This window comes from Phaethon aethereus (assembly GCF_964289735.1).
Source record: "Phaethon aethereus genome assembly, chromosome: Z".
NCBI classification, from domain to species: domain Eukaryota; kingdom Metazoa; phylum Chordata; class Aves; order Phaethontiformes; family Phaethontidae; genus Phaethon; species Phaethon aethereus.
In genome coordinates, this window is record NC_138577.1 from 23228431 (window position 1) to 23244954 (window position 16524).

Here is a 16524-nt window from a genome sequence, read left to right on the forward strand (position 1 = left end):
AAGGAAATCAGAGAATTTATCATGCTGGAAGGGTACAATAGTTAAAACCTTTGCAGTCACATATAATAACTTGCACTACAATTATAATAAGATATAATATAAATTCATGCAGGCAAAATCACTCTTGCAAAACAGTTCTTTGCTTTTGAGGTAACTACTAAACAAAAGTAGAACTACAGGAGCCAAGTTCCACTTCTGATAAATTACACAGAATTTCTCCTAAAACCTGTCCAGCACAGAACACACCATTAAAGACAACAGATCAGACAGTAGCATGGCCTTGGAAAAGCACTTCACCTATTAAAACTTATGAAGAAATACCAGATCTACAAGTCAAGGTCATCCACAAGAGGCAAAGGCTCAATGAAAATGGTTGAGATACACTTTCTTTTGGAAGAAAAGGAGAGATATAATAGGTACTGCTACAAAAGACAGCTCTTGTACTAGCAAATCTAGCCAGCCAAATTTAGTGTTTTTTCTCCTTCCCATTGTTCTTCCTTAATCAGTTATTTGTCACTGTACAATAAAGACTTAGAATTTAGTCTTTGATTGTTCATTGATCTTTCTGAAGTGGTTTTGGGTTTCCTTTCTGGTAACAGCAGTTCTGCTCTAATGTGACTTTCATTTGGGAAAATGCATCTTCCTTTTTTATGAGGAAAGGAATTTTGGCCTCATCTGCCTCTTCTCATGTTTGAGCTGTGGAGAAACGGACTTATTTCTCTCTAGTAAATTAAGTTGTCAGTAGTTAACGTTATTGTGCAGCATCTTCAGCTTGTTGCAGCCCACTCGATACTGGACAGCATCATGCTCCCCTAGCTCATTCCTTGCTTCTGCTCCACTAACCCATGCGTATGTGCACAGAGATCCCATCAAATACACCTACTGCCTTTGCAAACCTGTTGCCTATACAAGCATCCACATAAGCATGCCCCTTTTTATGTAACAGAATTTCAAGAAAAGAGTGGGTATGTGGATTTGGTTATCTTACACATTTGTACTATGTTTCTGTGACAATATTGTGAATTAAATTATTTCCTGGGAGTGTTTTATGCATCTACTATGAATATCTTTACATTATATGTAAGGAGGATCACATACTATTCCAGAAAAGGAGTAAGGCAACCCATTCTAAAACATCTGTGAATCAATGAAAGAGAGTCCTCTGTAATATGCCAGTTGTTACCTTGTCTAAAACCTTATGTAATATTTGATCAGCTGATTTAGAAAGTGTGAATAAAATTTGGGTGAGAAAAAGCAAGAAAGTAGTACAAGAAACTAAGACGTTGAGATATTTTTCTTAATTGAACAGAAACAAATAAGGTCACACAGGAAAATGTGTGACATCTTCATCTTACTCAAACTTCTTTTCTTAAACTTCACATTTTACTTTAATAGTTCCAAAAGGATGTTATTGTTAATTAAATTTTATTGCATCTGTAACCTGATTAAACACTGCCTTTAATCTCATGAGTACATGGATATAATTAAATTGGGAAAATGTGCTGCAATCAGGCTTCTTTTTGAAATATGCTTCCATAAAACTCAATTTTTTTTCCACAGAAGTTTGAAATACTCTGCACAACTTTCTAGAACATTTCAGCTGTTAGTACAGAGTGTATAGAGACTATGACTCCTATCCTTCTCTGGTGTTCTTAGCACAGTTATCATCCTACTCTGCTTTGATGGATCATCTTTTTAAAATGGTCTTCATACACCGAACTGTAATTACTTCCCTGAAAAGCACTGGGTAGTGAAGGAGAGGAAAACACAGACAGGCATTAAAAATCTTCGAAGACAATATATCTTGCAAACAGGAAAAGAATTGTAGTGGGAAAAAACTCTATAGTTTCAGTTTGGTATAGCTTCAGTATAATTCAGTAGTGACAGCATAAATACACTGAACCAGCCAGTGTAGAACCACATTGAGTTAAATATGTTGCTCTTCTGCAATCTACCTATAACTAACACTTGAGGTTTTGTTGTTTTTTGCAACTAGTGCTAAAAGTGCATTAAAAGATATTGTGCAATAAAAGTAAACAAAGACCTGTGTTTATTAGTACCCTTATGTCAGTTAAATTCCTAAAACTTAAAATGGCACACCTTACCCATGTCTATCTAAACTATTTCTAAGGCATCTATCGTTTTCATATCTGAATGCCAAAGTCAATGTAAAACTATTTACTATGGGTGGGGACAACGGCTGCCTGAATTCAGATGAATGTACTCTACTGAGCACATACTTGTATTCTTAGAGCCAGTAATTGTATTAAATGGTTAGGTTTGGGGGTGCGTTGTAAAAAAAAAGTCTAAAGAGCAAAAACATAAAACCCCTGAACATCAGGAAGTACTACATGAACCCCAGAAAAGCTGGAAAGGGGACAAAGGGGAAGACTGGCAATGGACCCATGAATAACAAACCCACTTCATGTAATGAAAAAAAAAGTCATATATCACTACTTGTTGTACCTGAACACACACAAATAAATCACAAAAGCAGCAAATAATTCTGTCCAAAGTTATATATAACAGAAAAAAACCCAACCGTTTGAACATTCTGTGTTCACTGAGAGCTATTAAAGCAGCAAATAATAAAGGCCAAAGAAATCAAGAACATGCATTCCATGACTTCATAATTCCAATTAAATAGATACCACTTAGTTGCTATGTTGCACTGAACTTACTGTCCTGCTCCAAATACTTACACTTCTTGCTTCTCCTCCCTTTCCTGCAGAAAGGAATTTTTCATGGAAAATAAAGGAAAGCTGACTAACCACATGAGTTGCTAAAGCTGTATGATTTAAAGCATCTAAACACCCTTCCACAAACCTTTGGACATCTCTCACACACAAGACTGTTGTATAAATTATTTAATGCAGACCAGCAGTTAGAGATCCTTAATGTTGTTGGGATTTATGCATAATTGTTAAAGGAACATGAAATACCCTGATTTCATTGAGTTTTCTGTTACACATGCAATTTCTGACCAGGTACAGTGGTTTCAAAACAAATATTCTGTAAGTATAAAGGCATATTTTTTTTTCCCTCATTCTTTTTGAGGGTAAAAATATTATTTTATCAAAGGAGTATTTTAGCTACACAAAAAGGCACACATGTATTCAATGTGCAATGGACATACCAGTCACATAGCTATGGTGTAAATCTAATTTCAGACAAATGAAGGTAAAGTTGAATAGCATATCCATTTGCTGACTAGAATGCATGACTTATTTTCTTTGAACATATTTCATTGCCCTCCTTTCTTTATATTACATTTTTATTTGAAAAATAATGGAGGGAAAACGTCACAAGAAAAAAAAGAACACATCAAGAGCTCAGGACCATCAAAGCAAACAGGAATGTATTATTGAGTTACAGTAATCTCGTATGTAACATTCTAAATAAGAATAAATTAAGTAATGAAATTATGCTGCTGTTTTGCAGAAGATGGATGCATGAAAATGAATGCCTTTTATAGATCTGATGACAAACACATGTCTAAGAAATTATTGAGTTATAAAAAGAGTAGTACTAGTGAATCATTTAACAAGGGGATCCCTTTCCATCTTTCTTCTATTTATTCTAACATCTGCTTTAATAAAAGCCACTGTTTCATATCCAACATCTATTCCCACCATTCTTCTCTATCATGTCCTTCTTAATTTGAGCGCTGTGAAAAGTCAAACAAATTTATGCTATTCTGCTTAGGGGCAGATGGGCCATAAATTGCCAATAAATAAATTAAAAAATACAGTTTAAAGATACATTAAAGAAAAAAAAAAGTGCCTACTCACTCTGGCCTGAAGAGCACAGAATGAGAGAAGTACTTTTCCTTCTTAAGACTCCAGTTTTTATTTCTGGAGGAGGGGAAGAAATTATTGCCTAAGAAATCAGAGGAAATAAGGTAGCTTTTGTGCAAACAAATATATGTTTTCTTACTTATATACTTATTATCTTAAACTTCAGGTCTGAAATTAACTTCAGTCACAAATTAGAACTTTCTCTTTCAACCAGAGAGATTTATGCAGAGATCAAACCGACAAATATAAGCTCTGACATCAAGGAGATAAATGCTCTACAAAAAAAAGTTAATCTGACATTTCATGACAACCTGCTTAGTGCTTACCAGGTATGTGCCACAGTGAAACGCCGCTGTTTTGGTATGTTGTTACTTAAAAGCATCCTGCGTAAAAGCCTTGGAGAGTTTCGAGGAGAAATAACTGGAGACAGCCGGGGCGAAACAGATGAAGATTTCCTAGATGTCCTGGACTTTTCATGTTGCAACAGGTTTTCCCTCAGGGTCTTCACAAGATCTTCATTTAACCATGGATTTTGACAATGTGTATTATCCACTTCAGGAACAGCCAAAGTGTCCGGACTTGTCTGGTAAGCCATATTTCCCCAGTAAGTTTGTTATTAAAGGTCTAGTACAATCGAATATTGACTTAACTGCTTAAAATATTTCCTTTCTAAATCAGTTCTCCAGAACTGTGCAAAGCTCCGGCTCCAGTTCAGCCTATTCTGTTTTCAACATGGTGTCGCCTGCCCTCACCGTCTCTCTCTAGATAATGATCTACAAAGGAAAAAGCAAGCTAATTCCTCCACAGAAAGCTGTTAAACGTTACCACCCCTCTTGCAGCCTGGCTGCCAAAGATCACTTATTAGCTATCATAGCAAGTGAGCACGGGAGGAAGAAGCTGCTTTAGCACAGCCTTTGCCAGAGCTGTAAAGCTGCCTGTTAAACTATTGGAACTAATGCGCGGCAGCTGCTTGAGTGACTTCTGGTTATGTACATAAAAAGTGCTGGAGGAGGGCTTAAACATCAGACGTGTGCTCATTTTGTTTGGTTATTCTTTCCGTTTGCTTATTCCTGAACCTTCAGGGACACTGAAAGGAAGGGGGACTGCGGAATAACCTCTTCTGTTTTTTCCAGGATCTACAGTATTTAATCTTTGTAGTCCCCACTTAAAAATGAAGATTACAAACTTTTACCTCTTAAGCTAACTAGCAAATGCTACAGTTAAGTATTGTAAAAGGGTTTAGGTTCTGCCTTCTCCCTGCCCCCCAACCTCCAAGTGAGTTTTTCACAACCAGTTTTCAAATGCGTTTAGGAAAGGCTAATACTTGCTAACCTACATTTTCCAGAAAAACAGAACAAACCTTCAAGATCTGCACAGAAACTGAAATAAGACAATAAGACCTACTGATACCTATTTAATGAGATGTTCATAATTCAGTATATGATCATATCATGACCAGTACTTGAACTAAGGAAGTGCCTTTTTTCTATTTACAGCTGGTAAGGAAATACACTATTGAAAGAAATCAAAAGAGACTTTCCAAAATATAAAAAGGCAAAAGTACTCGCATTTATTTGGTCGACACATACTGCTATTAAATTTCATTTTTAGAATATCTTTTTCTCATTGAGTTATGCAAACAAGTATTGTTACAGTTTTCTGATCCAACAAAACCTTTGTCAATTAATCCTGAGATTTACTTTTTCATTTTTAATTAAAATAACTCACTTCAGTTATTCTGAAAGAAAAAATTTTTATAACCATGTTCAATTTTTTTCATAACTCACTGGTATTGGACAAAGACCTGTAATAACTAGTGGTAGGCTAGCATTTGCTTAAGCTTGGTACATTCTTTTTTACAGCAACAACAACAGCGACTATCTTTTCAGTTATAACCATACTTCCTATTCATCCTACAGGAACAAACCACCACCTCTTTCTGAGGCTTCTTTATAATGTCAGAACATTAGTTATATATAATTTTCTTTGGTGCAATATATTTTTCCTCTTTTACTTTGTCTTAGAATCCAGTTTTCCTACACGAACAAGAATCTCTTTTTGAAGCCCACACAGTGTCCAGTCTTTCAAGAGGGTGAAGGGTGTTTGACCACAATTACATGACCAGGTGTGAAAGGCAAATACTGTTTTCTGTCTTATGGCAAAATCAGAAATCCTGCAAAAGCAGCTTTCTGTCACAATGGAGAAGAATCAGTTTTGTACTTAGCACAGAAGCCACAATTCCTCATGAGGATTATAAAGAGAACATCATGATGCTGACAGAAGTAGAGCGGAACAGCAACTGAAAGGTCAACTTACATTAAGAATGACATTGCTATCAGGTGTCAGCCCCATTATGTAGACAAGTTTAACTGTACTGCGTCATATGTGAAATTTGATAACAATGTATTTACAAATTTAACTCAATATTGAACCGCATCACAGAATGCAGAAATCACTGTACATTACGTTTTTGTGTATTTTTTGAAAATTTTATGGAAGATTTAATCATTATGTAAAAAATAACATTGACCAAATATAAAATAAAGCCCAGGTATTATTAAAATATCAAAACCAAAATGTTAAACTATGATTTATTATGAACAAAATTTAAACTAGAAATGAAATGTTAATCCACCGACAACAAAAGAATTGGATTAAATCACAACTAACACGCAACTAACACAGTAACTCCTTCCATTCCTTTGTCATTGGAAGAGTAATACACATGACACTGGTCTTCAAGAAGCAGACAAAATAGAAGCATAGTGTATGAAAATGTTTATTTTATATCTATGAAGAGCAAACATACTGGTCCGTATTGGGACAAGTATTGTTTACTATCTTCATCAGTGACATAGACAGTGGGATCAACTGCACCCTCAGCAAGTTTGCAGATGATGCCAAGCTGAGTGGGGCACCTGACAGGCCTGAGGGATGGGATGCCATCCAGAGGGACCTGGACAAACTCAAGAAATGGGCCCCTGTGAACGTCATGAGGTTCAACAAGGCCAAGTGCAGGGTCCTGCACCTGGGTCAAGGCAACCCCTGGTATCAAGACAGGCTGAGGGGTGAACGGATTGAGAGCAGCCCTGCCAAGAAGGACTTGGGAGTCCTGGTGGATGAAAAGGTGGACATGAAACCAGCAATGTGTGCTTGCAGTCCAGGAGGCCAACTGCATCCTTGGCTGCAGCCAAAGCAGCGTGGTCAGCAGGTCGAGGGAGGTGATTCTGCCCCTCTACTCCACTCTGCTTAGATCCCACCTGGAGTCCTGAGTGAAGCTCTGGAGCCCTCAGCACAGGAAAGGCATGGACCTGTTGGAGCGGGTCCAGAGGAGGCCACAGAAATGCTCAGAGGGATGGAACACTTCTCCTGTGAGGACAGGCTGAGACAGTTGGGGTTGTTCAACCTGGAGGAGAGAAGGCTCTGGGGAGACCTTCTTGCAGTCTTCCAGTCCTTACAGGGGGCTTGTAAGAAAGACGTGGTCAGACATTTTAGCAGGTCCTGTTGTGATAGGTCAAGGGGTAATGGTTTTAAATGAAAAGAGGACAGATTTAGGCTAGATCTAGGGAAGAGATTTTTCCCGATGAGGGTGGTGAAACACTGGCAGAGGTTACCCAGAGAGGTGGTAGATGCCCCGTCCCTGGAACCATTCAAGGTCGGGTTGAATGGGACCCTCTGAGCAACGTGCTATAGTTAAAGGATGTCCCTGCACCTTGCAGGGGAGTTGGACTAGATGACCTTTAAAGGTCCCTTCCAACCCAAACTATCCTATGATTCTACAATTCTAGAGGACATCTCTCTTAGCCTATTAATCTTTCTTATTTATTAAAAACCACACGGAATTCCATATGAGTCCAATAATTTTTCTGAACAATGCAGTCTGTATAATGAGAGCTATGTTCTTTTATGCAATGAAATACTGCCATCTGATGTCTAGTCCAAAGCATGGTCTTCAGATAGCTGCAGTGGCTTTATAAAACTACACAAACCGATCCGTTGGAGATCAATGAATCAATGACGTCAATAAGACCATTAGCATTTATTACAGTGGGCCTGGGAGTATGCTTTAAGTTGCACTGCACTATGTTAGAAAGATAATTATAGAAGAGTAAAGTCCACAGATCAGCAGTTTTATTATACTTGTTCTTAAAAATATTAGAACAAAGTCAACAAGGACCATTAGCTTGACACCCTGCATTACAGGTATTGAGTAGGATTACCACATATGCACAGAAGTAATATGTAATGTATATAGAACAGCAGGATAAGTCCTTTTAACATTAACCCAGTCATTATAAAGTATCACCATTTGCATGAACAGCTAACTAAAATGCTTTTTCTTACTTGATTAAGGGGTTAAATTTCTGAATGTAGATGTTGCATTCCCCCAGATACCTTATTTTGACATATGCCTGCCTTTTCGCACTCAAAAAAAAAAAAAATTTAGAAGTACTAAATGAGATCTTCACACACTCAGAACCACAGACCAATAGTTTTAATTACTATAAACAGTCTCATAATATAAATTATTTAAGAATCTGTTGGCCTAATCTGTGTTGTGCCTCACATGTATAGTGCTATGAAAACTCTCAAGCATGCTTATAAAGTTAAATGAAAGACTTTGAACTGATTTTATTATAGACTATGGCCTTCCCTGTAATAAAAAGCAGAGGTCTGACTTGCAGCAATATCAAAAAACCACTATGTGAGTTAGACAAAATGTTTATCTTACAGTTAGGACTGCGGAGAAGAGAAGGCAGCAAAAGGGCAGTAATATGAGTCAGCCTACCCAGGTGCTCGAATAAAACCTTGAAAGAAAACTATTCTATAAGGAAATACTATCATTTCCAGTTCCCCTAGATACATATTTAAAAAAAGACAATAAAGTACAATTATTTTTTTCTATAAAGATTCTGACTGATTAAGGAACAGCCCTACTTGACTTTGTTTCAATAAAGACATATCTGATTTTGCTACAAAAATCACCACAATTATTACTAACACTGGAAAACATTGTCAGTTACTCCTTTGAAAAACTTCTTCAGGTAAAAACCACAGAATGTGTTTTTCACACACATTAAAAAAGGAAAGCAGAAAGTATATTTCTGAAAATTGCCATAGGGTTTTTAATGAAGATTACAAAAAAAGTATTCTTAAATGTTTTTTACAGACGAGCTAATTTTCTGGGCTCTTCCCCAGTCCTATAAGTGAAATGAGATCACTGAAAGTAGTTTGTGGAATTCTACCAAAAAAGGTATTTACTTTTGAAATAAGAACATTTGAGAGCTGATACATATCACATTTCGAAAAGATAATACTGATCCTGCTTTAAGCATATCCATGTTGTATGTCCTAAGTGCATTTGATTCACTTTCTGATTAAATCTAATTTTGCAGGTTTTGCTTAGTCACAGGTGTGTAGGTAAGAGTTATATCAAGATCAAATTTAATTTTTCTTGCTACACATTTAACTAAATAATCATGAGGCTCAGAACAAACTAAGAAATCTAGAATCGTCTTATGACAGAAATTCAGTATTACAAAAATCTCGAAGTGCCAGTAGCGTCTATTCGCTTCCAGTGACCACTTAAAGATAATAAAAAATTAAATTCAAGCATTCAATTCTTGGACTTTTTATAAACTTTCTTATGAAATATATTCCTTTTGATAAATGTACTTAAGTATTACAGGCTTAATTTCTGTTAATCATGAAGACCAGAAAGAGCTACAGCATACAGAAGAGACTAAGCTAATAGGTTCTACAGGTAATACAGTGCAAAATTAAGCATGTATTTGATCTCACATAAAAGACATTAAACAAGGCTTAAAAGGAAATTTCTGTGTTACAACTACTTTGAACACAGAGTATGATAAAGTTACTTTAAAATTATAATTACTAATCAACATATAAAATATATTATGTGATTGTGGCTATTTTAAATTACCTTTAACGGATTTTTTTGTTAATAGAACATAAATGCAGTTACTTACAAGGAGCAAAAGAACTCTTTCACATAAAATATGAAGAGGAAAAGTTATTAAAATATCTTACTTGGGACTAAGTAGAGAATTCCAGACACATAGGAATGGAAGTGAAAGAACGACCTTCCGACGCGTTGCTTCTTAGAAAGCAAGCGGGTTAGTATCACGGGATCATAGAAGAATTCAGGCTGGTAATGACCTCAGGTGATCAAGTCCACTCTCCTGTTCAACACAGGACCAGCTGTAAGGTCAGACCATGCTGAGGTACTAGAGCACCTAAGAATGGTGCAGAAGAATTGGAGAGAAAAGAAGACAAAGTCAAGAAGTGGTTGTGAAGAACGGCTGCTATACCATGGTTTAATTTCCTGAAGCAAATAACAGAATACTGAGTGTATGGTGTGACTGAGGAGAATTCTAATTCTAGATAAGGTAGAAAATAGAAATCTTGGATGATGCTATGGTTCTTATTTGGAAAGAGAGGTTAATGCATGAATTGAGGACCATAGCAGCCAAGGAAGAAAATAAGGATAAAAGAAGAAATTAATAGGTGATAGGAAATTTTAATAAAATGGTATGTACCAACAAAATTCACAGTATCATTTTAATATCTGCTAATCGCCTCATTCTCTAAGAGCTGATACCATATTTATGGATTTGCCAAGTGCAGGTTCATGCTTATCAGACCATTTTCCTAACAGTTACATGCACAGCCTGCTGGGGAAACCATAGGTACCGTGGAGCCGCAGTATGTGACTAAAGAGAGGAATGGTTGCACTTAGCATAGAAATGGCAGGCATACTCTGATGGGTAAAACTTTCTAATAGACAAAGGTATGGAAAACATGTGCAATTCTAAGTATTCCAAGGAAACTGCAGGCTGCTGTGTTTGCTTATATGATCTAAGTAAATTTTCCATAATATCTTAACAGAACAATGGTATCTAAAAGGGCATTAAAAGACTGAATCAGGTCAACTTTCCAAATAACAGTCAGATAGACATACATTTAGATGTTTGCAGAAGGAGAACATAAGAAAGTAAGAACAGCTAGTGGTACATCCAAAGTTGGGTATTGTATGTTTACCACCATCAAAGGAACACTTGCTGTCGCTTACAATTTGGAGCACTTCTATTCTTGAGAAGTTCCTAATAAAAACTGGTTTCATAATACCAGATCAGATTCACCTTGCAATTCAATAAAGTGTGTTGTATTTAGTTAGTCATTTCTTTTATTATATTTTTGAAGTGTTTGGAAATATTGTCATGATTTTACAAGAATTAAGTACTGTTCAGTTGCTGATTCCCATGAATGGGCTGCTGGATTTTTGTTCTCTTTTCTGTGAATGGCAGAAACAAGAGAGATAAGAGAACTCTGCGTATATGATAATAAAAGAAAACAAGTAGCTACAACAGTTACATAATACAATATGGCCAGGGTCTATTCTAAGGAATAAAGGAAGATTTTGCAATCGATGCACAAAGACTTCAGCAGTATTTTATGCAAATGTCAGAGAAAACACTTAGTCTTATACTTCCAAAATAATTTGCCAAATGGAATACAGACCCATAACAGAAGTTCTAAAAAAGCTCTAAACTTTAAACAGAACCATAAAATGTGTTTCTGAAGAATGAATTGAAAATAGAGATTCCCTGAAATCTTTGCAGTTCTACAGTTCTTCCTTCAATTCGTGCTGCTACAGGGAATGAATTAAAGATATTTTCAGAATACGGTTCATTTCTGGAATTAGACTCTACAAACTGAGTGCCTTGGGGGCTATGCACTGTTGTCTGGCAAATAACACAGTAAATGGTCTGTCAAAGACCTCCAGCTCACATGCATTGCCATACATGCACACAAGAAAACAAAACAAAAGAAATGGGGGAAGCGGTCATCTCAAGAGCAGTCTACTTAGGATTTGGTTATAAATGAAATCATTATGTCAACACTGCATAGGGTAGCCTGGAATTGCCTTCTAGCAAGATTAGATGTTCCTTAACTTAAAAGAAAGGGATTAGGAAAAACTGCTTCTGTAATCAAGAGCTTCCATTTTAAAGGACTGCTAACACAATCCTGTTTGATTACACAAAGCAAGCTATCTGCATTTGAAAATATAATGTCTTTACTATACCAACCTTTGGAAGAAAGACCTCAGTCTCTGTGACACATGTTAGAATAGCTAATCAAGTGGTGCAATTGACAGGCCTGAGGGACAGGATGCCATCCGGAGGGATCTGGACAAGCTTAAGGAAACAGCCCATGTGAACCTCATGACATTCAATGTACAGGGTCCTGCACCTGGGTCAAGGCAGTCCCCAGTACCGATACATGCTGAGGGATGAAGGGATTGAGAGCAGCCCTGACAAGAACGATTTGGGGGTACTGGTGGATGAAAAGCTGGACATGAGCAGGCAATGTACGCTTGCAGTCCAGGAGGCCAACCGTATCCTGGGCTGCATCTAAAGTAGCGTGGCCAGCAGGTCAAGGGAGGTGATTCTGCCCCTCTACTCCGCTCTGGTGAGACCCCACCTGGAGTCCTGAGTGAAGCTCTGGAACCCTCAGCACAGGAAAGGCATGGACCTGTTGGAGCGGGTCCAGAGGAGGCCACAGAAATGCTCAGAGGGATGGAACACTTCTCCTGTGAAGACAGGCTGAGACTTGGGGTTGTTCAACCTCTAGAAGAGAAGGCTCCAGGGAGACTTCATTGCAGCCTTCCAGTCCTTAAAGGGGACTTATAAGAAAGATGGGGTCAGACATTTTAGCAGGTCCTGTTCCGATAGGTCAAGGAGTAATGGTTTTAAACAAAAAGAGGACAGATTTAGGCTAGATCTAAGGAAGAAATTTTTCCCAGTGAGGGTGGTGAAACACTGGCAGAGGTTGCCCAGAGAGGTGGTAGATGCCCCGTCCCTGGAACCATTCAAGGTCAGGGTGGACGGGACCCTCTGAGCAACGTGATGTTGTTAAAAGATGTCCCTGCTCCTTGCAGGAAACCTTGAAATGTTTCTTCCAACCCAAAGATTCTATGATTCTGTGATTTCTTTAATAATGTGATATTTAGTGTGACAAGAAGCTTGGCTTGCCTGGAAAAGATAGGCAGATGTAGCACTCCCCACACATACACATTAACATAGAAGTGAATGACCTCATATGATAAATAAGAATAAACAGAGTAGCAATAACTGTAATTTCTAAACAATTGTGTAAGAAAACATTTCCTGGGGTAAGATTAAGGGAAATGAATGTACTTCTACATAATTGAATCAAAGAACAGACAGGAGCATTAGGCAGCATTCCTGCCACTGCAACTCATGAAGTTATCTGCTAATTATTAGTTAATTACAATTGAAGGGCATGGCCCACATGAGCAGAAAACAATTATAAGCATAAATTGCTTTGCAAGAGCAGTCCTGAGCAGAGGGCAAAGGAGAGGGCAGTGGGGAGGACAAGGCACAGAATGAGCCAAGCCGAGCCCCACCTCTACAGTCTGTACTTAATATGGATGTGGGTTTGGTTAAAAAGTATAACAGTTAAGCAAGTTGTGGTCCTAATCCTAGATTTCTTAGGACTAGACCTGTGACAGATACTGTTATAACTTTTGGAAAATCAATTAACTTAATAATGAGAGCATAATTTTGCCTGTTGATGTCAGTGAATGCATGATAGCTTTGTAAAAATCTAAGCATTATAAAGTATCACAAGTACTTGGCAAAAAGCGTATCAACATTCTAGATTCCCAAACTTCAGAGTTTATTTCTGAAGCCAGCAGGAGCAATAGCTCTTACTAAACTTGACTTAACCCAGGCCCTCCAAGCATGATTGTTAAGCCAGAGTATGATATACAAACAAGGACATTTCTGAGAGGTCAGACACATGCACAGAAAGTTTACTTAGTAAGGAATCTAGACCATCTGTTACATTTCAAGTAATCTGTTATTTTGACCATGCATTAAAAGCTGGGAGGAATTCAAAGAAATATTTATAAAATCAAGAGAGGTTAGGGGGAAAAAAAAAAAAGTCTACAGTAAGGTTGCATAAATAATTCGTTTTCTGGATATGATCTACTACTTGATGGCAAAAAATAAGTGCATTAAAACAGAAATTATAGCTACAGAGAAAGCATTAATACCAGAGGGTGCTTCAGAGTTTGGAGATTTCTGCTTAGACTGTTGAACTTATGAAAGGTTCAATTCAAGCTTTTTATCATAAATTGGTTTTTACAACTTACAAGTTACTAAAATTTTGAATAGAAAATGAAAATATACCTTTTATAAAACCCATTTTTACAAATCACTTATAGTCACTTCTGTACCTTCTCTATAGATGTTAAAGTGGTTACTTTATGTACTTGTAACAACTGGAATCTAAACAACACAAAGAATTTGCTTCTACAATGTTATTAAGAACTGACAGAGTGTATTCCTGATCAGGTGATAAAGCTCCCTGAACAAATTTTGGGGAAAAAAGTTCCTGCCCTGGATGGAAAAACTTGTGATTGTGATACTAAGAACATATCACTCTTTTTCCTTTATAGAGTTCCCCAGAAAGTATGATTTTCATAAATCTTTCTGGAATTAACAGTAGGTATTTGTGTATTTGCCAATTCTATACTGTGTCTCTCTATATCTTAAGGAGTTAAATGGTTTCAGGCAACATTTTGTGGGTGTAAATGGAAATTTAATTCTACCCTGCAGAATTCTACCTTGCAGTCTTAAATACCACTATTTTCTTCTGAATGTACAGAAAACAATTTCAGAATTCCTTGCTACTTTTGGTTGCATATGGCTTATAAACATTTTGTATAGTAAGAGATCTGGTTTTGTATAAGCAATTTTATTCACGCTAATATTTGCCAAAAGCTTTGGAGATGTTTTCCTTTAACTTTTGCAATGAAGAAACTGGGAACCAGAAACTAGAACACAATGCACAGTAGAAAAAGGTAATATATAATGAATGTCATAAAAGAAAATGGTAATAAAGTTAATGTTTTTTTGTGCGTCTAACTGGAGACATCCCAAATAATTTATTGAAGTAAATCCTATGGCATATATAATTATAGAGGAATAAAAATGTGATTAATTATGAAAGTGAAGTATGGCTGCTCTCAGATACTTCAAAGTACTCCAACAGCATTTAAATAAGAGGGTCATACATAGTCTATCAGGTAAAGAAAATTAACATATTTATGATAGAATGCAAATGTAACTGAAGACCTTTAAGATCACCTTCTCAACTGCCCAAAACTAATACTATAGAGAGGTTTTGTGTCTGAGCCTATGTCCCCTGACTTCAAATGGGGACAGGAACAATCTCTAGAAGTAGGACAATGAAATAGTAGAAGAAATCATCAGTCCTCTGTCACCCCGTAGAGGAAAAATCCTAAAGGAGAAGCAGTTCTTACCTAACATACCATTGCACATATCTGTGCCACCACTTCAACACTTGTTTGAGGTACACCTCTATTTTCAGAGAAGTTAATGTTACAAATATTCTTGTTGGATATAACTGTGGTGAAAAAGTCCTTTTTTTCATTTATAAAGCTGAGGGCAAGAAAAAATGTCAGATCTTTATAGAATACGTTAAGCATTTGTGTTACATTAACACCCCTGGATTACTGACTGAAACCAAGCCAAAATAACATGTCAAAGAATTATGTGAAACATTTGAGTTGCAGTTGCAGAATCCTAAGCTGAATTTTAAACTATCCTTTTTGTGCTTAGATAGGTTATTCTGGTTTTAACATTAACAAAGAACACACATAAGATTTTACTGAAAATAATGTTTACCAGCAAGTGGAACAGGAGCGAAGGACTCGGAGGGATTTTTATGCATATGAATGTAAAACATGAAATCTATTAGCTGAAAGAGATAATCCAAAGGCCAGAACGAAGTGGTTTAGTATTTTTTAAGTTTTATAATTCTACTGTTGGCTGCCTGTTTTTACAATGTTTGTTTTCATTATTAGATTTAATATAATTAGATAATGTCGTAAGATTAACATAAAGAATATATACTGAGTCTATTTATACCTTGACTCTAAAACCAAAGGCTAATCCCACCCTAAAAAAAAAAGTTCTTTCCGAGGTTATATGGTTTTTGTTGACTAAGGTAACTGTCCTGGTTTTGGCTGGGATGAAGTTATTTTCGTCCTAGTAGCTGGTATAGTTCTGTGTTTTGGATGTGAGATGAGAATAATGTCAATAACACACTGACGTTTTAGTTGTTGCTAAGTAGCGCTTACACCAAATCAAGGACTTTTCAGTTTCTCATGCTCTGCTGACTGAGAAGGCTGGAGATACACAAGAAGCTGGGAGGGGACACAGCCAGGACAGCTGACCCAAACTGGCCAAAGAGTGTTCCATAGCATATGATGTCATGCTCAGTGTATAAACTAGGGGACAGCTGGCTGGGGGGGGCACTGCTTCAGGGACTGGCTGGGCATCAGCTGTCAGACAGTGGTGAGCAATTGCATGGAGCATCACTTGTTTTGTATATGCCTCTTTATTATAATTATCATTGCTATTTTATTTCAATTATTAAACTGCTCTTATCTCAACCCATAAGTTTTCTCATTTTTACCCTTCCAATTCTCTTCCCCACCCCATTGGGGGGTAGTGGGGAAGTGGCTGTGTGGCGCTTACTTGTCAGCTAGGATTAAACCACAACAGTAAAAAGAAAAGTAAAAAAAAAAAAACCCAAAAGCCAAAAAACTATGTGTAATTTACCTTAACATAGTTATGCAGTGTGTCTTTAT

General features: G+C 36.9%; 1 protein-coding gene across 3 annotated transcripts in view; it reads right to left on the reverse strand.

Moving 5' to 3' along the window:
• PDE4D (phosphodiesterase 4D) overlaps window positions 1–16524 on the reverse strand; it is a gene marked incomplete at both ends in the record, with an annotated part of 545358 nt that overhangs the window by 364564 nt on the left and 164270 nt on the right. Inside the window, one exon of one of the 3 annotated variants that reach the window (XM_082012780.1) lies at window positions 4124–4392. The exons of the other annotated variants lie outside the window; for them this stretch is intronic. Coding sequence (XP_081868906.1) covers window positions 4124–4392 — 269 coding nt within the window. Of the gene's footprint in view, window positions 1–4123; window positions 4393–16524 lie in introns of those variants that run through there. 3 annotated transcript variants of the gene reach the window in all.